This window comes from Puma concolor, chromosome A3 (genome assembly GCF_028749965.1).
Source record: "Puma concolor isolate L17-30 chromosome A3, mPumCon1.1.hap2, whole genome shotgun sequence".
Taxonomy (NCBI): domain Eukaryota; kingdom Metazoa; phylum Chordata; class Mammalia; order Carnivora; family Felidae; genus Puma; species Puma concolor.
The window spans coordinates 107221496-107245969 of record NC_141669.1 but is presented as its reverse complement, the minus strand read 5'-3'; the positions used below and the strand labels follow the sequence as shown (position 1 = coordinate 107245969).

At 41.1% G+C, this 24474-nt stretch overlaps 1 protein-coding gene across 3 annotated transcripts in view; it reads left to right on the top strand.

Moving 5' to 3' along the window:
• The first annotated feature begins 20824 nt into the window (after positions 1-20824).
• The window catches only part of PLCB1 (phospholipase C beta 1), a 704439-nt gene continuing 700789 nt past the window's right edge, over positions 20825-24474 (top strand). For all 3 annotated transcript variants that reach the window (XM_086701714.1, XM_086701716.1, XM_086701717.1), the window contains exon 1: positions 20825-21305. In XM_086701714.1, the coding sequence (XP_086557840.1) occupies positions 21207-21305 (99 nt within the window). In that variant the 5' untranslated portion in view covers positions 20825-21206. The remainder of the gene's footprint in view (positions 21306-24474) is intronic.

Here is a 24474-nt window from a genome sequence, read left to right as displayed (position 1 = left end):
CATTCTCAAGTAGGATTTTTGGAAAATCTATTTGAATCTTTTCATGTCAGAAAACATGTTTTTTCCCCCCTTACACTCTCTTGATCGATAATTGGAATGAATATGGAATTTTTCATTCAAAGTAATTTTCTCCCTAATCTTGGAAGGTATTACTATATCATCTTCTGACATCTATTATTACTCGTGAGAAGTCTGATGTCATTCTCTTCTAATTTCATAGATAATCGCCTTATTGGTATATTTCCTCTTTGAAAGCTTCTAGGCTCTTTTTATAAATTGATTTCAGATATGGATCTTTTTTTCCTTTCCAAATCTCAGTGAGCCTTTTGGGCAACAGACTTATGTTTTAATTTGGCAATAGGAAATTTGTTGCTATGGTGTCTATGATTATTTCCGCCAGTCCCCAACCTCCCACCCCCAATTTCTGTTTTCTCTTTCTGGGATATCCACTTTTCAATTAAACATTTTATTTAGTAATTCTATTTCAAATGTGCATGAATCGTTTCTTTTTCTCAAGTTGTTTCTTGATCATAGCTTCCTATTTTTTGTTGTACAGTTGTAAAATCATCATATATTGCTCTGTAAATAGTACCTCACATATTTCTAAGGTATTTTTTCCTTGAATTTCTTAAGAGAAAAGGTAAATCCTAATTTCTAATCCATTCAGTCATTTTCAGTTTTAGTTATATGGCAATATGAAATAACCAAGATTTTATTGTCAGTGCCAGGTATTAAGTCAAATTAGCTTATGCAAAGAAAGGATTTCTTTCTTTTTCTGCTAATGTAATTAAAAAGTTCATAGGTATATCTGTCTTAATTCATGGCTGAATCTCCCCATCTTTTGGATAGGCTCTCTCTTCATGGTAGACAAGATGTCCATCTCAGTTTACCAACCCCAGTGATACATGGAAGTATCACCAAGTAGTTACAACAGCATAGTGTCAGTGAAGATTCTTATTGGCCTACCTTGGGTCACAGGACTAATCTGAAGTCAAACTCTATGGCCATCTGTTTGGGAAGCTCAGAATTTTTAGACTTGAGTGTCCTGTTCCCATGGTGGAAAGAGATAAAATATGAGCAGCCTCACCTGAACCACGTGAATAAAGATTCCCAAAACAAAGAATGAGATTTTTATTGCTGTAAGAAGGGGAGAGAAAAATTGTGTACCAGACATAATCCCAGAACATTTTGAAGAAAACAATGGATTCTTATTTTTTGATCAATAGCTTCAGCTAGAAGGTTAGATAAAGATACAGAAGATTATTTATCTTCAAGGAAAGCCACCTGGATACAACCAGAAAACTATTTTATTAAATACTTTTTAAACTAGTTGAAGCCAGTATCTTCCAACTCCACTCTGGCAGTTATTTATGGCTGAATGGAATCATCAGGATTCCACTGTCTTTGTGAATTAATTATTATAGTCTATCCATAAATATCACTTGCTAAATATGAGATTAAATTTATAAGTTTAGACGTTTAAGATATTTATTCTTATTTCTTCAAATTCATGCTAAAAAATTTTTTTCCTGGAGGAAAGTAATGCCTAAGCTTCTCATAATGCCAGAGAGGAACAAACACTATAATTAATTTATTTTAAAACAGTAAGGAGTAAAGCAGGTTAACATAATAACATAATAATAACATTATAGTAATTCTTCTAATAGTAACTTTACTGTTGAATATTCTTAAATATTTCAAAATATTTTACCAGTATCATTGAATCACTTCTTTTTTCATCTCATGAAATCAGCAGGACAGATATCATTGATGCTCATTTACCAAATGAGAAAACTGAAGGTCACTGTAGGTGAATAAAACATCTATATAAATCACCACATAGCTTTTATCATATTGTATTAGCCATCTTTGTTTATGTCTCTACCTCATCTGTAAGGAGTATGAGCTCCATGAGGATGGATATCTTGTATTATTTATTTTGTATTACCAGGTCTTAACCGGTGCCTGGCATATATCAGATGACAAAAAAATAAAACAGTTTTCAGAATAGAATTTAATTGCCTGTGGTCACAAAGCTAAGTCACATATGGCTGGGATGAAAACCAAGTCTTGTGCTTTCAATACAGCATGTAGACTTCTCATTAAAATGCAATCAATGTGTCACATGTGTTTTTAAATAAATGAACACAATAACCTTGAGTGGGTCCAGTGAGATGCTATCCAACAAAGTATGAGTCAGGGGTCCCAGCAGGAAGTAGATGACACACTCCAGTAATTGAAGAAGGTTAATAAAAGGACTATTATAAAGGTTAGGGAAGAAAACAAAGGATAGTATAGGACCCTGGGACTAGTAGTAATGACAGGGAGTCATTACTATCACTCCTAGACCCGAAGAGGCAAGGAAACGTGGTTTCCAGAACCCATGGAGAGAGCTGTAAAGACAGCTTGATAGGAGCTGTTGTGCTCAGTGGATGGAACTGGCTAACTTACAGAGATCAAACAGGCCAGGTGCCAAGATAATAAATACCCTGACTCGGCCTTCCTTCCTTCCTTCCTTCCTCCCTTCCTCCCTTCCTTCCTTCCTTCCTTCATCTCATCCTAGGGCACCCCATGGCTGAAGCCAACTGGAAGACAGAGAGCAAGCTACTCCTTTAATAAACCCATCCAGGTTAGCATCCCAGGGGCCAGGGAAGACAGCAAAATGTAGAAGGATGGAGAGTGCATGTGGAGGGGTCAACAGAAGACAACCTACACAGAGAGTTGGTTACCCCAAGCCATAAGTGATAGAAGTGAAAACTCACTTGAGTACTTAGCCTACGCTTGACTGGAGACTAAGGAAGCTAATGTACTTGAAAGGACCTGGTGTGCTAACGGGGCTGCTGCCAATCTTTGGAAGAGTAACTTGTTCTTGTCAAGAAGCATAAACAGATGGGGTCCGTGGTTTAACTCACCACTTACACTGTGTGCAGCTGTCAGTCGTGGCTATAGTCCTGGGTTCCAGAGGGTTGCAGGCTGTATTTTGTATCCAAAATCCTCCAGAGAACAACTGGCATACTCTTTGCACAGTGAGTACAGGGCTCAATCTATCCATACTGCTAGTATCAAAGGATATTCTTCATTAATCGAATGTGACAGGTCATTTACCCCTCCTTTTTTTAGAGAACAAAATACTGATTCAGAGATTGTTCTGACTATGAACTCCAAACAACAGAAGCCAATGAATTAGTTTGGTCTATTTCTTCATGAATGGATTCTTCTGTGTGCTCTAAGTGAGTCCTGACTTGCAAAGTCTCCACATGGCTCACCCAAGTCTTCTTACTTGGCATGGCTTTTCCTCTAGGGCCATGATGATCTCAGCTGTGTTGGTGTACAACTTGTAACATGCAGAATATTGAGGAAATGACCTTAATAAATCTCTTTCAAGCAAAGGGTCAGACTCAGGCTTCTGGTATTGGTGTAGAAAAACTGGGATGAACCACATCTGGTCCCATCATTGTATGACCCTGGTGAGCTCGTTAACCTTTCTAAACTTTGGTATTTCCATCTGTGGAAAGAGACTTTTAACTTTCCTTCCTGCACCATTAGGGTTTTGTAATCCCTGAAGTGCTACCTAATTATAAGTTATTATAACCACATAATATATAGTCATTGAACATAAATATTAATATGAAATATTTGAAAGGGTTTACATTTGCCTTTTATTCCTGCAGAATAGTTCATGGGCCTCATGAAGTAGCATGTCTTAATTAGACTAGAAAAAGGTACTGTATTTCAACCTATCATGAAAAATTGCATGAAAATGGGAAAGTCATTTATTGGTTTGTAAGGTTCAGATTTCCTATGTGTGAAATGGGGATGATAAGAACATTTACCTCCTGAATTATCTCTGGAAGTATAAGAATATAAAAGAATACACACTTAAAAAATAAAGTGTCATAAAAATGAAAGTTACTGCTTAGTTTAGTGTGATGAGTCATAACATTTAATACGTCAATTTATTTTCATGTTACGTAAATAGTGTTTTGTTACTCCTGACTAATATTAGAGTCAGAATTCTAATCTGTGCAAATGGAATGTTTTAGGACTTCTAAAAAGAATATCTGAAGTCATGACCTGAATGATTTTGGTCAAGTGGAAGCAAACTCTGGATTTGCAAAGAAAAAGGATACTAAAGAAGTGATTTTTTAAAAGTCTATTATGAGGTTCATAACATTTTGGTTTAATAGCTAGGGATATCCGTGCTCATGTCATTTATCTCTTCCTGAAACAATGCTATTATAAACCACCCCCAAACCTAGTGATTTAACACAGCAGACATTTTTACTTCTTATGGGTATGTGGGTTCGCTGGACAGCCCTTCTGGTATTAGCTGGACACACACAGACATTTGCAGTTATGAGTGGGAAGGCAGCTCTGTTGACCTTAGCTGGGTTCTCTCACATATTTGGGGGTGAGCTGACTCTAAGCTGGTCTAGGATGAGTTCTGCTCTTCATTGGTTTCTCGCATCCCTCTAGCAGGCAAGCCACAGCTTACGTCCTGGTGGCTGGGCATGGTTGGGGCTTAGGCTCAGAACTGGCATATTGCCACTTCTGTACCATTTTTCTGGGCACACTGAGTCACAACATCAGCCCAGATTTGAGGAGCATGGACTCCACTGCTAGATGGGAGAAGGTGCAAAAGGACATTATAAAAAGTGTAAATACAGGGAGAGACAGAGAACTGAAGCTTCTTTGCTTTCAGTCTACCACATGACTCTACTTGAATTTTCTTAGGAGCAGTACTTAAAGGCTTGTAAACATCCAGGAAGCTTAAAATACATAGACATTGCTACACCAGCATGCTATTAAAACAAGCCGCTTGCCTAGAGAAAGACATATTTGTATGGAGAGGGATCTGTAAGATATGCCAACTATTTTTATAAATGCACGAGTTTGGTTGACACACATTTTCTAATATGCGAAACATCCCATTTGTGCTACTTGAGCAAACACATCAGATGCATTAAATGGTGGTGCGAAACCCTTCTCAGCTACCCTTATAACAGGATAATTCTTAAACTGCTATTTATTTTACATATTGGATTTAATTTACAGAATCAATATATGTCATTTTCTGAAGGTTTTCATCTCACTTGCTTGTATCTTTAGAGGGAAGAAAGTTATTTTTACTTAACCATGTTTGAAAATATGAGTCCTAATACAAAAGACAATTGTATGCATATTTATTCATGCCTTTAAATACCACAAAGTATGTGTGTGGCAGAGTGAAAGAAGGAAATCACAGTTCTTTGTTTCTGTAGAGAACTTCTACCTTTAAACATAGAGCTTCAAAGAGGAATTTAGATGAATGACAATAACATGTTTTTGCTTGGCCTTTGTTAATAATGAAAGTTTTTGGCTTGTATAGATATTGAGTATGGAGAAAATAAAATTAAAGGGTGTCATTGGGAAGGTAAAACCAGATAATTGCAATGAAATCACTTAAATCACTACAGAAAATGTAAAATTATATAATTAAGGAATCAGAGGGGAGAGGGTGAAATGCATGGTTGTGGTCAAAAGGTATAAACTTCTAGTGTAATCAATCAATCATAGGGATGTAACACACAGCACGGTGACTATAGTTAATCACACTGTATTGTGCATTTTAAAGTTGTTAAGAGAGTGTATCTTAAAAGTTCTCACCCTAAGAAAAAGAATTGTAGGGGCGCCTGGGTGGCTCAGTTGGTTGGGTGTCCGACTTCGGCTCAGGTCATGATCTCGCAGTTTGTGGGTTGGAGCCCTGCGTCAGGCTCTGTGCTGACAGCTCAGAGCCTGGACCCTGCTTCAGATTCTGCGTCTCCTTCTCTCTCTGCCCCTACCCCACGCATGCTATGTCTCTCTCAGTCTCTCAAAGATAAATGAACATTAAAAAAATTTTTTTAAAAGAAAAAGAATTGTAACTATGTGTGGTAATGGGTGTTAACTAGACTAGTTGTGATCGCTTTGTAATATATACAAATATCAAATCATTATGTTGTACCTCTGAAACTGATGTAATATGTCAATTATGTCTCAATAGAAAAACTGAAACACTGACTATAACCGTATCAATGGTTTTAGATATTTCAGGATACAGCAGGGCATCTATCTCGCCACGGTTAGCCCTCAGAAAGTGTTTGAAGTTTTAAGTTAGAGTAATGCATTTAGAGCAGGCAACAGCTTTTTAAGTAGTCATGAAGTAGAAAAATAATCTTGCCTGTAATGTTTTAGTCAGGCTTTAAAATGTCAGTTAACATATGGAGCATATATACAGTGAGAGTCATATAGGAAAACCATGGGTACTTCAGGAGTTCACCCTTCAAAGTTTTAATTTGAATTCCTGTTTTGAGTTTTCATTCTCTTCAGCCTGTTGAACTGCTTTTGAACCCAGAGGCCTGTGCAAATCTCCATGCTACGCGTAGAGATGAAAGTCTTGTGCCATTCTCTGGTTTCTGCTTGGCTTATCTTTACCCAAAATTACTGGTTATCTATTGTAGCCTCTTGTTCATGGAATGCATGTATTTATTTAACTGAGATATTTATAACATCCTAAAGTAATAATCATTGTTAAACCCGTGTTGGAGACAACTGTTTTGGATTCAAATCCTGCCTCCTATGGCATTGGTAAGGGGGTAGTTCACTTCCCTCAGTCTCATTTCTTCACCTTTAAATTGCAGATAATAATGTTACTTATCTCATATGATTATTATAGTGACATGGGAAGTCATATGAAGTCAATATTTTGTAAGTTTTTTTCTAAATAATGATAGCTAGAAGTCACACTTATTTTAAAATATGCCATATCTTCACCAGTGGGAGAATCTTTGCTGAGGAAAATGAGAGAAAAGACTAGATATATTGATACTAAAGTAACCCAAGGAAACAGCCTGTCCTGATCACGCTACAGCAGGAGCCATACTTCTTAAGCGCTGCCCGTGTATTTAGAGCTTTCAATCAGCTTTTTTCCTTGCTCTGCTCTTTAAAATAAACTAGCAACCAAAGGTCACCAGATATATGTGGGAAGTGGCTGATAAAAATAGAGGCAAAGCAAGCAGGAGAGAGCAAACAGGTGGGAACAAAGACTAGCCATTAGAAGGAGACTTTAAAAATCAAGTAAATTAGCATTATGGAGAGAATTGGAAATGAGCCAGATATGCTATAAAAATGATCATTCAGAGAACAAAAAAGAGCTCTTCAAAATTAAAAACATGATAGCAGAGAGGAAAACTGAAACAGACGGTTGGAAGTTTAACTGAAGAAATGCCACCGAAAGTAGAGCAAAAAGACAAGGATGTGAGGACAGAAAGGAAAAGAAAATTAGAGGAACAATCTAGAAGGTCTAAAATCCAAAACAGGAGGTGTCCCAGAAAGAGAAATATTAAAAAGAGGAAGCAATCAATGAAATAATTCTAGAACATTTCCCAGAATTCTAGAGCTTTTCCCACAATTTTTGAAATTAAAAGACCCCAATGAATGTCCATTATAATAAATGAAAGTAACCCAAAGTCCAAAATTAATGTAAATTCAGACCATTGGGGACAAATTTCCAGAGGGGGGAAAAATGTTTCTCTAGGGAAGATCAAGACAGAAAGTCAGACTTCTCAAAAGCAATACCAAAAGCAAAAAGACAATAATAACAACAACAACAAAAGCCTCCTAAATTCTAAGAGAAAATGATTTGTAAACCAGAATTTTTCTGTTGAGCCAAATGTCAATTAATTGTGAAGGGCAGAATAAAAACATTTTTATATATGTCAGCTGTCAAATAATTTACCTCCCTAGCACACTGACAGCAAGGTTACATAAGGATAAAACCTTTGAAAACAAAAGGGTTAAGCAAGAATGAAACAAACAAGAATTGAGAGTTCCAACGCAGTGATGAGATAAAGATAAAGGAAATTCTCAGTCTGAGGAAAGGAAAATCCAGAACATGGTGGTGCAGAACTTGGAGAGGGTCAGAAGCCCTGGGCAAAGATGTCTTCAAGAAAAAGAGATTGAGAGAATGTTCAACGTGCTTGTGCTTATCACAGAAGATTTCAACAGCTGAGACTGTATCTGTTGGAATTGTCGGTAGATACAAAACAAGCTGATCAAATAATAAAACAAGGTATAGAGAATAAAACAGTGTGGAAGAATGGAAGATAATCCTGACAGTTGCATGACTTACCTATGAATGGTGTGTGTATATATATATACACCCATACAAAATGTATCTATATACACATTGTTATTACTATGTATATGTGCTATATGTCTTTATGTATATATGTATGCATATACATATATGTGTGATGTAAATATGTACTGATGAATGTATTTGAATATGAAATAAGAGCTAACCATATTTGAAATATGAAATAAGAGCTAACCAAAATTAAGATAAATCTACATCCATGGTGGGATAATAAGGGCAGGGGAAAAGATGGGGAAAAGATGTTGACAAAGAGCAAATTCCTATCTTCCATATTGAGAAACTAACGGACAGTGAACAGAGTGAATCATTAGGTAGTAAGCTAAACATATTGTTTAATGACATGGAACTAAATGCCACAATAATCAGGTAAAATAATTAAAAGTAGTTATGTTTGGAGAGAGGGAAATTGGGTAGGGTTGGGACAGGAGGCTGCTTCTCTTTATAAGAAGCCTGTAGATTTATTTGGCATTGAAATACTAAGTGTTTATATAATTTAATGAAAGTAAATATATGTGAAATACAATGTATCTATGACATTGCTCTTACTGATTAAACGTTCTAGAAAAATGAAGACAAATATTTCTCCAAACAAACAATTTGGGAGAGCTTTTTAACATTCACACCCACCCACAGGCATGCAAGCATGCATGTGCACACACTGAAGTCATCACTATCACCAAACAACTATTTTCTAGATGTGAAATATATTTTTCCTGTGTGAGTACTACAGCTATTTTTCTAACTTTTATCTGTTGATTTAATCTCACATTCTTGAGAACCCAAACCTGTCAAGCAACTTTCAGCAGAAGGCTAGTCAACAAAAAAGCAGTGACCAATTATCACCTTCTGCCCCTTCCTCTGGAATAAAAAACAAATATACAAATATAGGATATACCTTATTGCTAAAACTGTATTCATCCAAAAAGGGACCAAGATGATAACTGGGCTCATCAAAATTTGTACAAGTCTTTGACTAAAGGAGATAAAAAATGAAATACATTCAAAGGAGGTAAGTAATTATGTCAACAGATGATCTCAATATTTAAAAATTCAAATATCAAGTATGGGCCACTCAGAATCATGTAGTGCCCTTTTTCTGAGTAGCACTGGTCATTGTACCATGAGGACAAAAATCACTTCTCCCAACATTCAGAGATAAAGAAAGAGGGAAGGCATTAAGACAAATGAATGTTCTGGGTATAGACATTAAGTAACATATTAGCTTTCTCATGTGGCTCAATCTTAACTTTCCACCATAGCACACAGAAGCACATCCTAATGTGGGAAACTGGCTGCTCAGTGGGTTACCCATGGAGTGTAGAGCCAACATGGAGTTTTTTGCTCAACTTCAACAATCTATCAAAATTTGGCATGTTACTCAACTGATGAATGGATAAAGAAATTGTGGTTTATATACACAATGGAGTACTACATGGCAATGAGAAAAACGAAATATGGCCCTTTGTAGCAACGTGGATGGAACTGGAGAGTGTGATGCTAAGTGAAATAAGCCATACAGAGAAAGACAGATACCATATGTTTTCACTCTTATGTGGATCCTGAGAAACTTAACAGAAACCCATGGAGGAGGGGAAGGAAAAAAAAAAAAGAGGTTAGAGTGGGAGAGAGCCAAAGCATAAGAGACTCTTAAAAACTGAGAACAAACTGAGGGTTGATGGGGGGTGGGAGGGAGGGAGGGTGGGTGATGGGTATTGAGGAGGGCACCTTTTGGGATGAGCACTGGGTGTTGTATGGAAACCAATTTGACAATAAATTTCATATATTGAAAAAAAAAATTAGCATGTTACTCCAGTATACAGATTTGGCTTCAGGTATTTTTGTGAAGAGTAATACATCTCAGGAGATGAGGCTTAAGATATATGCCTAGAAGACACTCTGATTATCTTATAAACTAAAAGAGTTGGTCTATACTCAATGCCAAGATATTCCTTGATACGAAATTAGTTCCTAAGGAAGTTGGAACCAGGACTCCAAGACATTGGAGAAGCACTTATTTGACTGTGGTTCTAATATACTATGTGGGTGCTTCTCAACTCCAGTGTGCACGCTGATCCCTTGGGCTTTTGGCTAATGCACCCTCTGATACAGCAGGTAGGAAACAGAGCCCAAGATTCTGTATGTTTAATAAGCTCCCAAGGATGCTGATGCTACTGGTCTGTGGACCACAGATTGAGTAGCAAGATGATAAATGATACCATAAACCTCTCATTTACAAATTAATAGATTTCATAATTGGCATAAAAGAGAGAGAGAAAACTAATTATAGAGTTTAATAGGTTGCCTATCACACAGTAGGAACTCAATTAACATCTTTTGAGGGACTATGGTATCCTTGGACAACTATGGAGTTGAAGAGAAATTCCAGAGAACATATCTTAGCCATATTTAATAAGAGTTAGCCTATTATCTATATGATTGGTGAAGTTTTATATTTCATTTATACAAATAATGCAAATGAGAATGCTATTTCAATAACTGCATTTCTCACAGGGTTATGAAAGAGCAGACCTAGGCCGGCCCACTAGTGACTATGCCCCAGACATGGCCTCAGAAAGGAGTTCCTGCTCAAACCTCAGACCATGCCTCCTCCCCTGAGTACCTTATGTTTTCTAAGAAAGCAGGCTACTGATTGATGCATTCTTCCGAAGTCTAAGGTGGGAGGAAGGGGAGTGTGAGAGGCGTGGAAAGTGTGAGTAGAAGAGAGAGGGCTTCTCTCAGGTAGGGGCCAGAGGCAGGAGCCCTCAACCCTGTCCAGGCTTAGAATGACCTGGGAGCATTTTACCCCTCCCCAAACTAATTAAATCAGAGTCTCTGGGAATGGTGTTTGGTGCTAGGTATTTATATAGCACAGCAAGGCTGACAGCCAATGGTTAATAGGTGACCAGTGAGAAACGTTCTGTATACACTGAGGCCAAACATGTTAGAGATCCTCAGACACAGTGGTTCTTAAACTTCAAGTGCATCAGAATCTCCTGGAAGACTTGTTCAAACACAGATTGCTGAGCCCCACCCCCAGAGTTTCTGATTCAGTGGGTCTGTGACCACCAGGTCATTTGCATTTTTAACAAGTTCCAGATGACGCTGATAATTGCTGATCTGGGACTACACCTTGGAAGCCATTGTTCTATCCTTCCCCAGGCAATCAGCTGAGGCCACGACCCTTCCCCAGCCAATCGGCTAAGGCCATGATCCCTATAAAACCTTTGTGCTTTTGAAACCCACTCTCTCTCTCTCCAGTATCTTACCGCTGCGTTGGTGCAGGTAGGGGATTGAGCTCCAGCTAGCTCGAATAAAGGCTCTTTGCTTTTGCATCGGACTTGGCTCCCTGGTGGTCTTTGGGGATCACGAAATCTGGGCAAAACAGTTATAGGAAAGATTAATTGGAATAGTTATAAATTAGATACACCAAACATTATCTTGTGGGGAATATGTATTTTGCAAGACGATTTCCTTAGATGGTTCTTTAGTGTAGATTTTGCTGTTGCCAGGCTGTTTTTGCTGCTACTGGGTTGTTGTGGGCCAAAATTTTATATTCACTTACATTCACCTAGTCAGACAGTTGCTTGATTTCATATGTAAATCATATCTTGCCTCAAATCTGTTGTATCTTGCACTTTACTTGTTTATAGTATACTAGTAGAATTAAAGTTACACATTCCATGCCACAGAGAAATAAAGAAATGATACATTTATGAGGCAATGCATACTCAATTACTTTGAAAGACAGTTTCTAGAAATCTTGACCTTATTTCTTCCTATAGAACAGTAGTTCTCAAACTACAACGTACGGGCCAAATCCAGGCTGCTGCTCGTTTTTATAAATAAGTTTTACCGGAATACAGACATGCTCTTTCATTCACATAGTTTCTATGGCTATTTCCAGTCTGCAACAGTGGAGTTGAATAGTTGGGGTACAGATCATATGACCAGCAAAACCTAAAATATTTACTCCCCTACCTTCACTTTAAAGGTATGCTTATCCCTGCCATACAACTAAAGATGATATTATTTCTAATAAATTTGAATAGGTAACAAGTGAGATCATTATTATTTTAACTGTCCAGATTAGAATTAGAATATAGAATGGTTGCAAATCTTGCATTGTTTCATTCTTTGGAAGATGTAATGACAACACAGCTCAAGTAACAGAATGTAACTTATTGGAGGTGGGGGAGGTTCTCTCCATTGTGTTTATTTGCAACTTAATTTTTCTTTTTCAACTACTCCCCAAAACAAAAGCAACAACTTGTTTTTAAAGCATTTTCATTTTTCTCTTTGCAGTCAAGAAAAGGGGCGTTTTTGCTTCTTCATACTGATTTTTCCCCCTGCAATTCCAAGTAAACCATTTTCCAAGTTATTTTTCTTTTTTAATTTGTAACATAATCACTGCCATCTGTTGCTTGGCTTAGCTGTTCTCTGCTCTTTGTACATATTTGTATATGGGAGTCTGATATTTAATATGTACCAATAGAGGTAATATACAGTAGGGAAATGCATATATATTTATAAAATATCTATATTTACCCAACATATATATGTACAAATTGATTCAATTTTTTATCTGCCTTGAAGTGCTAACCTGACACTCTTTTTCTGTGAATGTAAAATCCCAGCTCAACATTATTCTCTATCTATGTGATTCAGTTTGGAATGGCAAAGCCTGGTCAATAATGATGTGGGCTTATTTATTATACCAGTCTTTAAAATCAGAAGGAAACTGGAATGTATTTCTCTCCTTTGAGTTATGCTATTTAGTTAGATGAAGAATGAAATTGTCAAACCCTCGTTCTGTCAATTCCCTAGAATAGTATAATGTCAACATTAATGTAAAAGATGGTTTTCAAGCGAGAAAAAGCAAAACTTCATGGTCTCTGTAAATCATCGTAGCTTGACTTACATGGTGACATCTATCTCTAATTATGTAGCTGCTATAGTGGCATTGGGACTTATTTTTAATAAAATGCATCACTATGCAGCTCATTACTTACCTTCACAAATACTTTGAGTACAATTCTTTTCTATGAAAACCAGTGTTTCTATACTGATCCTGAATTGGTGGAATGACTGAGAACCAGCAACTTCTTCAGGAACAAAAACCCTGGGGAAATACATGGGGAAAAAAAAAAAAAAAAAGACATTTTTTTTCTAACTTGCTAGCACCAAGCATTGAAAGGCATTTGAAGACTTACATGAAACAAAACAATAGCACTAGAAGCCACCAGAGTGTTTGGTGTTTGTTTCTACATCAGTTAGTTGTGGCTGCCTAGGCTGACCACCCCCAGATTACAAGGATTTTTAAAAGATAGAAACTTTTTTCTCATTTAAAATCTAGATGATTCAGGGTGATTTGGTGGTTACAAGACCTAAGGACTTCTTTCTGTTCTACCAGTCTAGCTCCTGGTTTTCATTCTCAAAAGCACCTTATGGCTGGCACTTCAGCCATCAAGTGAAGTTTCCATGGAACAAGGAGAAGGAAGGAAGGAAAGTGAAAAAGCACATGTCTATTCTATATTAAATTGAAGTCTGTTGGAGGAGGTCATTAAGAGGATGTGACCATGGGTTGACCTAGGACCTGGACCCAGACAATCAGAATCTCCTCACTCCCTTCCCTGAATGCATCCCAGACAATCAGAATCTCCTCAGTCCCTTCCCTGAGTGCATGTTCTGCCAATCCTTCCCACAGTGGGAGACATTTTCAAGGATGCAGTCTGGAGAGTAAGGTGTTATTGAGGCCACCTGGACCATATATGTGACTGAACCAAGGCAAGGCCTCTATATAAACTTCGAAGGTTCTAGTGGGTGGGTAGAGAGATCTATTTGTCTTGCTGCCAGCAGGACAAGCCTTTTATAATTTCCTTTGCTTTTTTTTTTTTTAATTTTTTTCAACGTTTTTTATTTATTTTTGGGGCAGAGAGAGACAGAGCATGAACGGGGGAGGGGCAGAGAGAGAGGGAGACACAGAATCGGAAACAGGCTCCAGGCTCCGAGCCATCAGCCCAGAGCCTGACGCGGGGCTCGAACTCACGGACCGCAAGATCGTGACCTGGCTGAAGTCAGACGCTTAACCGACTGCGCCACCCAGGCGCCCCAGCTTTTTAAACCTGCCACGTACCAATTGGAAGGTCTGCCTCTTTCCTTGGTCTGTCCTTGGCCCCCCTCTCCCCACCCTTCCACCAAAGGGCCAGTTTCAAATTTCTCCTGAGGAAACTCCGGGAGGTTTCCAATCAAGAGAGTCCTACTACTAATGGGTTCTAAGAGAATGGATACAGGATGAGCAACTTGAACCTCACTGAAGACCCTTTTAGAAAAATAACTTTCCCTCACTGCCTTTGTATGTTTTAAATAATAACATGAATAGTTATAATCAAAGCGTTTGCTCTTCCATTGCTAGGGTGGGGCAACTATAACGAAATGAGAGAATGCCAGAAAAGAAAAGTCCTGATCTGAAACAAAGCCATGCTGTTGTTTGCTTAAAAGCCCTTGGAAAATGAAGGGCTGATACAGAGGGCTCCATATTTTGTATCGGTTAATGGTGATTGAAATCCTTGTGTAGGAGGAAAAGGGACAAAATTGAAGAATTTAACTCTAATTAGGAAGTGTATACCGCATGACACCAGTCAATAGGCCAAAAGATTTTTTTCAAAGTGTGAATCCATTCATTGTGTTCAAACGCTCAAAAATAAAAAGAAATTTCCTTTAAATTCTGTTGAGATATCGCTAGAGACTCAAAGCTTGGTGGTTATATTTGAAGTGAGAGAGGATTACGGGTGTGCTGACGTTTATTTTTATAGAACAGTGCAGATACATGTCTGGAAGATAAACTGACTCTTGAAGATTGTATCTTGACACTCCGGAGGCTCTGGAGATGGCAGGAGGGAAGTAGGGTGAGGTGAAGAGGTCTTTCTTCAATTTTTCCAATCTGTCCTGAGGCATTGCTTCTGCGGTCCTCACTCCCTAACGTCTGTATTTTTGTGAAAGCCAGATTCGGCTGAGAGTGTCTCTCTAAACATTTTTGGAGCTGTACTTCCAAATTCTTCTTTTTTTTTTTTTCCCAAAATGGTGTTTAAGGCGATCAGCAGCTTTCAGTGAAAACTTTTGCTTTACATGAAGGATAAAATGGAGCTTAAATGAACATCAGGTCGTTTTTCTTGTTTTTCCAAAAGAAAAAAAAAAATCCCACCATTTTTGTAACATAACTAAATCAATCTAAAAGCTTTTTACTTTTCCACAGTAGAATTTAGACAAAATGCATTGTGCTTTTAAGAAAGGGTTCAAGTAAGAGCCTCCAGGGAAGAAGAAGTATAGTTTGTTTTTTTTTTTTTCCCCATGTGTTGGTGATAATTTTAAGTTTCTTCTTTTGAGTCTATGCCTATCTCAGTGTTTAACTTGATAACAGATCTCCCTGAGTCAGAACTTGGCAATTTCATCACGATGCATGTTCTTATTTACCATCTAAGATGTACAAACTTTATCTCTCATATTGATGTGAAACGTAAAGATGATTCTAATGGTAAGTGATATTTACGTCTTGGCTTACATACTCTTATTCACGTAACTGTACTGGGCAGGTGATCAGGGTGACCTTCATCTTGCAGTCATCCAAAGACCAGGCTAACAGAGGCTCTGCCTTCTTTAACACGTGACTCCCAAGGTCACCATGGAGGTCATCTTCATCGCAGGCAGCCAGGCAGGGAAAGGGTATGGAGCAGCAGACATGGAGGGTTTTGTGTGCCAAAGACTATCTAATGTAACCCAGATGTAGTTATTATAGACCTCGTTCTGGGAAGTTTTTCTTCGTATCTCTCTGTTATTTCAAAAAAGGTAGAGTTAGAGGAATCTGACGCTTACATGCAATTAGAACTCATTTGTTCATAATGGAAAAGAGCTGTTGAATTCTAGAAAGTTAGAGATAAAAATGGGTACGATTAAAGTTTATAGAATCAATGCAGGCAAAAAGAGGTTGGCTAGATCACAGAACACAGAATTAGGATGCTGTCTTTGAATACTGTACATAAAAAGTTACTCGAAGGCACATAAAGGCAGGAGAGTACAATTATGGAATAATTATAAATGCATTAACTACCACTGATTAACACTATGTGACAAAGGCTTACATACATGATTTCATTTGCTTTTCACAATAAGCCTTCATGACAGCATACACTGGCTCTAGGGCCAAATTGTCTGGATTTGAATTCTGGTTCTCCCAACTTACTGGCTGAAAAATCTTGGATAACCATTTAACCCTTGTCTGACTCAGTTCTCTCCACTATAAAATGGAGACAATAACAGTAGCCCTGTTCATGGGGTTCCTGTGAAGATTAATGCATTGAAAGTGTAAAGCCCTTAGAACAGTGCCTTGCACATAATAAGTTTTCATTATTATCAGCAGAGGCGCATTAACATATTAGGCTGTTGGATGTCAGATGGGTAAGAGACTTTCCTAATGTCACACAGCTAGCAATTGGTAGAACTGACTGACAGAAAGTATGTGTATTCAAATTAAAACACCTGCTCTTCCCACTATGGCAGGCTGTGAGTGAATTATGAACTTATAAGAGACTGAAACCACAGTTTCCTAGGGGAATTGGGTATACTTATATCATATTGTGGTTAAAAGCAGGGGGAAGGACTCAGGTCTGAGTTGTAGGTTTTAGAAGTGACTAGCATGGTAATTTAGAGTCAGGTTCTAAAGTCAGTATTCTTTGGTTTCAGTATCAGTTCTAAGTTGTGTGACCTTGAGCAGGTTAATTCAACCCTCCAAGTCTCAACTTTATAATTAGTAAAATGGGGGATAATATTATTTTCCATTAGATCAGTTCAGAGTAACAATATGGCTTAAGTAATAATAAAGATACTTATTACCTCACTTATCAGGAAGTCTAGAAATGGTTCAAAAGGTTAACAACAGTCTCATGAAGGACCAAGGATCTTTTCATATTTCTACTTGGCCATCCTCTTTATGCAGTAATATACTGCAAGAGAAAGGGTTAGGGGAGAGAAATGTTTCCCTAACGTCCTACATTAAAAAAAATTTTTTTTAACATTTATTTATTTTTGAGACAGAGAGAGACAGAGCATGAATGGGGGAGGGTCAGAGAGAGAAGGAGACACAGAATCTGAAACAGGATCCAGGCTCTGAGCTGTCAGCACAGAGCCCGACGCAGGGTTCAAACTCGCGGACTGCGAGATCATGACCTGAGCTGAAGGCAGACGCTCAACCAACTGAGCCACCCAGGCACCCCTACATTTTTAATCCGTCGGGAAGATTTGGGTCTCTCAACCACCTCCTAAATCAACCAAGGACAAAGGAGAATAGGATTCTATAACTGGTGTCGACCAATAGACCAGTAATAGTTCATTCCCTGGGAAGAGGGAGGAGCTACCTTCCCTAAGCATCTGAACCAAATCAAGGTTTGCTTACAAGAAAAAGCGGGTGGGAGGGTGCTGTTGAACAGTAAGTGTATGTTATTGAGTGTCTGGGAAGTGTTTAGCTTAGCGCTCTGGCCTATACTGAGTACTCAGAAAAGGTTAGTTTTGCCAACTCCCTGAGGCTGATATTTTGAAGGGCAATTCTGTGTTCTCACAAAAAACAGAACTTTCTATTGTTTTAAAAGTAGAACAGAACACTGAACTTGATGGATCATAGGCCTGGCTCACACGATGTTGGATGTCCTTACAGGTCCCTTTGCATGGCAAAAATTCCCACACTTTAAAAGTATTTCTGCCTTGTATCCTTACCCAGGGGTGTGGAAAATGAGGAGGTTGAACTAACCTGCCTCAAGCCTCATTCTATCTGTTGAAAGGATTTATCCCATAGCCCTCCCGGATCAAATGGCATCCTCTTGATGGCAGAGGAAGCTCTGGGAGCCTATGTCTGTCTTGAAGACAAACGCTGTTCAGAATTCTACAGCTTTATTCTCCTTCTTATAGTCACATTCACATCAACAGCTGGGAAGGAACAAGAATACCAGATGAATGACTCCACCATCTATTGCTACCATAATGGTATGTAAAGAATGACTCTCTGGCTCAGTAACATTCAACAATGAGCATCTATTATCATGGTCATAAGTCTTCAGGTTGGCTGGATTCTGGCAAATAGGATGGGTTCTATTGGATCTTCCTCCAAGCTGGAGATTAGGCCTTGGTCTGCCCTTTATGGCTCCCTGAGTTGTTAATCTCGTGGCAATGACAAGAGACCCAACAGGGCAAACCCAAGCTCACAAGCATATTTCAAGCCTTTGCTCATATCACCTCTCCTAACATCCCACTGGCCAAGGCAAGTCTTACAGTCTAACATCAGTGGGGTGGACAAATCACAGGCATCTAGTTGAAAATAGCAAGGTCACATGGCAAAATGTGTGGAAACACAAAGGGGCAAGGGAAAGAGAAGGATGAACGCACCACAAAGAAGTTCAATCTACCTTCTCATTTGACTAGAACCCACCTCTAATCTTCCAAATTCCTCTTCATGGGTGGGGGGCACATGTCTCGTCTCATCTGTCTTGCCCTCCTAAGCCACTCTGGTGGGTAAAACCTATTTGGCCAATAATACTTCCAGTAGATAATGGAGAGATTGCAAGGGGAAAGAAAAGAAAGAAAAGAAAAAGTAAAGACAGAATAGGAAAGAGAAAAGAACCACTCTGATGGGATCCATTGTAAGGACAATTGAGAAGGCCAGGGACCCTGGAAGCAGAGTCTTGTTGCAATCCTGTGAGAATGCGATTGGTGCCTTCTGCAATGTTACTGGCAAGCAGGGCTTCTGGATTAGAAGGTCTATGAAAAGGATGCTCAGGTTTTAGTTTAGGGACATGTGACCAGATGAAACAAATCAGTGTTTATAGAGTGGCTTCCAAGGACAAAGCAAACCTTCCTCCCACTCCCCCCACAGAGAGCAGGAGTCAGGTGTCATGTTCACCAGGTTATCCATGGTGATTATTATAGTGCCTAATATATAGCTGGTGATCAATACATAATTTTTTGAATGCACTGAAGTATTTAAGAAGCAAATTTCCCCACTGCATTTTTGGTAATGTTTTGATTTAGTTTATAAACACTGGGCCTGGGAAAGCCCTAGGAGTCAAGGACAAATGCTTAAGAGAAAAGAAGGTTCTTCTCATTCTTTTTTGTTCATATTCTGTTTCTTCTTTTAAGGAATCAATTTCATTGAGATAAAATTTATGTACTATAAAATATACTCATTTTAGTTCTGTGAGTTTTGACAAGTGTGTACCTGCATAATATAGAAGATTTCCAACACCTCCAAAGGTCCCCTTCCCTGTCAATCCCTGCTTATTCCTGACCCCAAGCAACTGATGACCTGTTTTCTATCAATATAGGCTAGTTTGCCTATTCCAGAATTCCTCAAACAGAATCCTGCAGCATAACATCTAGTTTCTGTCAGTAGGTTTTAAAGCTTGTATCATTCATCCTTGTGGTGCATTCTCATTCCCTTTTATTTTCTGAATAGTATTCCATCATTTGGGCATACCATCATTAATTTACCTATTAACCTGTTGATTGACATATGCAGTTTCCAGTATGGGCTATTATGAAGAAAGCCATGCACATTGTTCACACAAGTCTATGTGAATTTATTTTCATTTCTCTTGGGAAAGTCCCGAGTTTTATGATAAGTTAATGTTTAACTTTTTATAGGAAACTGCTCCAAAATGGCTTTACCATTTTATACTCTCTCCAGCAATGGATAAGCGTTCCAGTTGCTCTATATCAAACAATGGTATTATCAATCTTAATTTTTACCCATTCTGGTGGGTCTCTCTCTCTCTCTTTTAATAAATGAGAAATGTTTGTTGAATGAGCGAGGGCAAACATTATTAGACCTATGTCACTAAATGAGCAAGTTAGGAGTCTACTATCCATAAGATACCTCTTTTTCTATGGTCTCTCCTCTCTCTCCCTGTGTCTCTGTGTCTGACACACACACACACACACACACACACACACACACACACACACACACACAAAACACGTGGAGAGGAGAGGGGGCCTTCTGTCTCTGGGGGGGGGGGGGGGACAAAAAACCATTGTTTCTCTCAGGGTGGGCTTTCTTTTTCAGAAGCACAACTTAACCGTAGCCCCCACCCCCTTCCAAGACCAGCGCGCTGCAAACCTTCAGGCGCCGCAAGGTTTCCCCAAAGATCACTCATGCCGAGCCTCTCTACTGCTCTCTTACCTACTAATAATGTCTTTGCAAAGAGCTGGGTTGTGGCCGTCGCTAGAGAGCTCCCGCTAGGGGCTGCCTCTCCGATCCCTCCCAACCGCTCCCTTTCCCCACCCAATTTGGATCGGAAGGCACTCCACGCTCCCGCCCAAGTTCCGCGGAAAGCCCCAGGGAACGCGCGGTTCGCGGGCACCCCGGGCACCCCTGCAACCCCGGCATGGGGCATGCTCAGAGGGCGCGCGGGCGGCGCAGGCGTTGGCTGCAGTGGGGCCCAGGAGCCGGGAGGTGCCGCTGCGTCCCCGCTTCCCGGCGCCTGACCCAGCGCGCAAAGTTGGGCTGGAAGCCGCCGGGGGAAGGAGGGACCGAGCCAGCGAGGGTGGCGGGGAAGCTGGGCGGGAGGAGGAAGGAGGAGGGGAAGGAGCGGGGGGGGGGCGCGGAGCGTGTGTCACTCGCGCTCTCCCTCTGTGTATAGAGGATGTGCTGAATGGTGCGCTTCGAGGCGGCGGCGGAGGAGGAGCAGTACCCGGCGGCGGCTGGCAGCCTCGGCCGCCCGGCTCGGCTTCCCTGTGCCCTCCGAGGCTCCGCAGCCACCGCGGGCGCCCGACCCCGCGTCCCGCCCGGGGCATGGCCGGGCGCCTGGCCCCCGTGCGCCCCGCCTGCTGAGCCGCGCCGGAGGAGGTGCGGAGGCCGGGAGGCCGGGGGAGGCCGGCGGGGGAGCACAGTCAAGCGCCTCGCGAGCGGAGAAAGGAGCCCCGCGCCCCGCGCCCCGCGCCCCGTCCCTGCCGCGCTCGCCCGGGCCGCCCCGAGCCCCGATGAGCCCAGATGGCCGGGGCTCAGCCCGGAGTGCACGCTTTGCAACTCAAGCCGGTGTGCGTGTCCGACAGCCTCAAGAAGGGCACCAAATTCGTCAAGTGGGATGATGTAAGTCGGAGGCGGCGGGCTGAGGGCGCGGGGCACCCGGCAGGGCGCGGGGCGGGCGGCGTGGGGGTGGGGCGAGGGGCGCGTTATGCAATGGGCGCTCGGGAGCCGGCCGGGGCCGCCTCGGGGCGCGCAGGGTGGCCACTGCCGAGGCGGCTGGCCGGGAGCAGCGGCTTCGCGCGCGCTCCTGTCTCTCCGGGTCAGGGAATTGCCATCCTTGCCGGGTCTGGCAGGCGCCCCCTGAGGCTCTTCAGGCTTGGGGGCCTGAGGGGCAGTTTTTGCCAGGGAACGGTCCTGAGAGTTTTTGGAAAGTGTGAAGTTGGGACCATCTGGAGAGCGCTGGGGTGTGACCCAGGCGCACCCCTCTCCGCCCGCAGACGCACCCCCTATTACCTCTATTGCTCCCTTTCCAGAAGGAACAGGACAGCCCCAAAGAACGAGCCTGTTCAGTAATTGCTAACCCTCATGGCACTTTTATGGGAGCCCACGCGGCAGAGGACACAGCGGTCCAGCCGACAGGTGGTCGCTGATGCCAAACTTCAGCGCCTGGCTCCGGAGTGAGGGGCTTGAGAAGGGCCCGGGAGGACACTCCTGTGAAGGGCTAGAGGGCAGAAGTCGGGGGCATCGGGGGGTCTAGGAGTGCTCAGCGGACGTGCGGGCAAATGGGGAGAGCTAGTTTTTGAGAACTGAGCTGGCTGGAGTCTGCAGCTTGAAGCAGAACCGACAAGGCATTCCCCACAATTTATTTATTACATCTTTTGCCAAGTGGGGCAGAGCTTTGCCCAAACCCGGATCTCCAGGGTTTCGCAAGAGCCCTGGACCTAGGACTCCAAGTGACACCCGCTCCCCAACCCGTTGTCTTCAAACACTTAAATTAATAATCTTGCTGAAAACATGGGACTCTTCAGATGGAGGGCATTATCGTATCAATTTATATGTCCTGGGTGTAATTCAAAAGGTTTGTTAAGAACAACCCACCGGGATAAACCTGAGCTGCCAGGATCTAAGGAAATTTAGGTCCAAATGACGAAGACATCTCTCAGACAGGAGGAATGATAGGCGAATAAGGTGTTCATCCTCCTGAAAAGATTTTCCACCTGGTAAATTATAGCCTGTTATCCTCCAGGGTATTTTTCTTTAATCTTCTTAAGCCATTTTCCAGTATCTGAAAAACAATTTAAATATTCCAGGTACCGAATCCAATTACTTAGCTGAGTGAGTCTGTGCCTATATTTTGTCCAGTTGGAAGTGCAAACGGGACTCGGGAGTATGAGCCACAGCTTCCTTGAAAGCTAATGGCAGTTATTAAATGTTGTAGGCAAGGATAGAAACATACGTCCTTTTACAGAGGACTTTACACTTTTCTTCTTCCATCCCAGTGTAAGGACCAGATGTTTTTGTAAATGGAATAGAATCTAAACAATAAATTTGGACACAGATGAACCGCTTTCTTACAACAATAACAACAAAAGATAATGCAGTTCAGCAACAAATAAAACAGTTTTGTCCATCTTGAAGTCTCAAAGAGAGAACTGAGGTGATGAGAAAATAAAGGGCCGAAGGGAGAAAGACTTTACAGAATAAAGAAGGGTATTCCAGCATAAGCTCTGCATTTATTCACAGTGATACTTTTTTTTTTTAATTTTTTTTTTCAACGTTTATTTATTTGTGGGACAGAGAGAGACAGAGCATGAACGGGGGAGGGGCAGAGAGAGAGGGAGACACCGAATCGGAAACAGGCTCCAGGCTCCGAGCCATCAGCCCAGAGCCTGACGCGGGGCTCCAACTCACGGACCGCGAGATCGTGACCTGGCTGAAGTCGGTCGCTTAACCGACTGCGCCACCCAGGCGCCCCCACAGTGATACTTTTAAACAGTGCTCCAGAATATCTTATTTGGAAGTAAATAGCCGGCATCGCTTTGAAAATGGAGATCTTCTGTGGAACAAGTTTTGAACATCCAAGGAGATGGTTTTTATTTTGTGCATTTATGGCATGTGTATTTCTTCCTTACCTGCTAATGCCAGACCATACACTAGATTCTGGGGTGGTGATGAATGTGGACAGAATCTCCGCTGTTATAGGCCTTACATGGTAGGTGGAGGAGACAGAAAATTATCAAGAACACCAGTGACATAGAGATTAGAAGTGATGCAAGGCGAGTATTGGAGAGGTCACCAGTCAGACACTACCTGAAGAAGGTGGGAAGCACTCTCCCTGCGCACTGCAGCAGTGAGTTTCTTGGGAAGCCTTACTTTAGTGCACAGGCTAAAGGGAGGGCCTGTGGAATCTCAGATCTTCTGTAGGGAGAAACCCAGACTGCATCCAGGAGTCAGGTTACCTGGAATATGGTGAACTCTCCGGCAGGTTCCTTGGCTCTCTGTCTCCATGGTGATCTGTGGATTGAGAAGGAGCAGACTTTCTTAGGTCACCCATATCCTCCTCAGGAGTCACCCCTCTACTCTTGCCGCCCCATATCTGTCCTTCCAAAATCAAGCCAGTTTAGGTGACCGGGCTAATTATACTGCATCCTAGGGATACTGTGTGCCGAAGACAAAGAGAACTACATGTTGAATCTAAAGGCTTGAGTTTACCTGCTGGTTCTCTTGTCAGTCAGCTGTGTAACTTTAGGTTAATCACTTAACCTTTCTGATTCTTTGCGTCCTCTAGTGCAAGACTATGAGAATGCCACTTTTTGTTTGTTTGTTTGTTTGTTTTTACCTGTTTCACCTGTAATAGTTGGAAGTAGCCAATAGGATAAAGTAGCCCTTCTCACACTTGAGTGTCAGAAACATCTGGGTGATTGGCAACACGTAGTTTGCTTGGTCTCACCCTCGGTTTCAGATTCAGAAGGTCTGAGGATTGGCCTGAGAATGCATTTCTCATAGAGTCTTGCTGAGTCCACTGGTCTGGGGAACCACACTTTGAAATCACTGAGATAAGGTGTGTGAAGTAACTTAAAAAGTATGGCAGATAGCTACCATGGTCTTGTCAGCCCATGTACATTATTGCAAGTTTGTGATTTTAATTTGATCTCTTTGCATGTTGAGAAATTCATCCAGCTGTTACTTTTCTATCTAAGAAGTAGAAGGACCTCAATGACAAAATCATGGACAATCTTTAGATCTTAATGGCGTATTTTACCAAGTGTCTTTGGTGCCTAGGCTAGCTTAA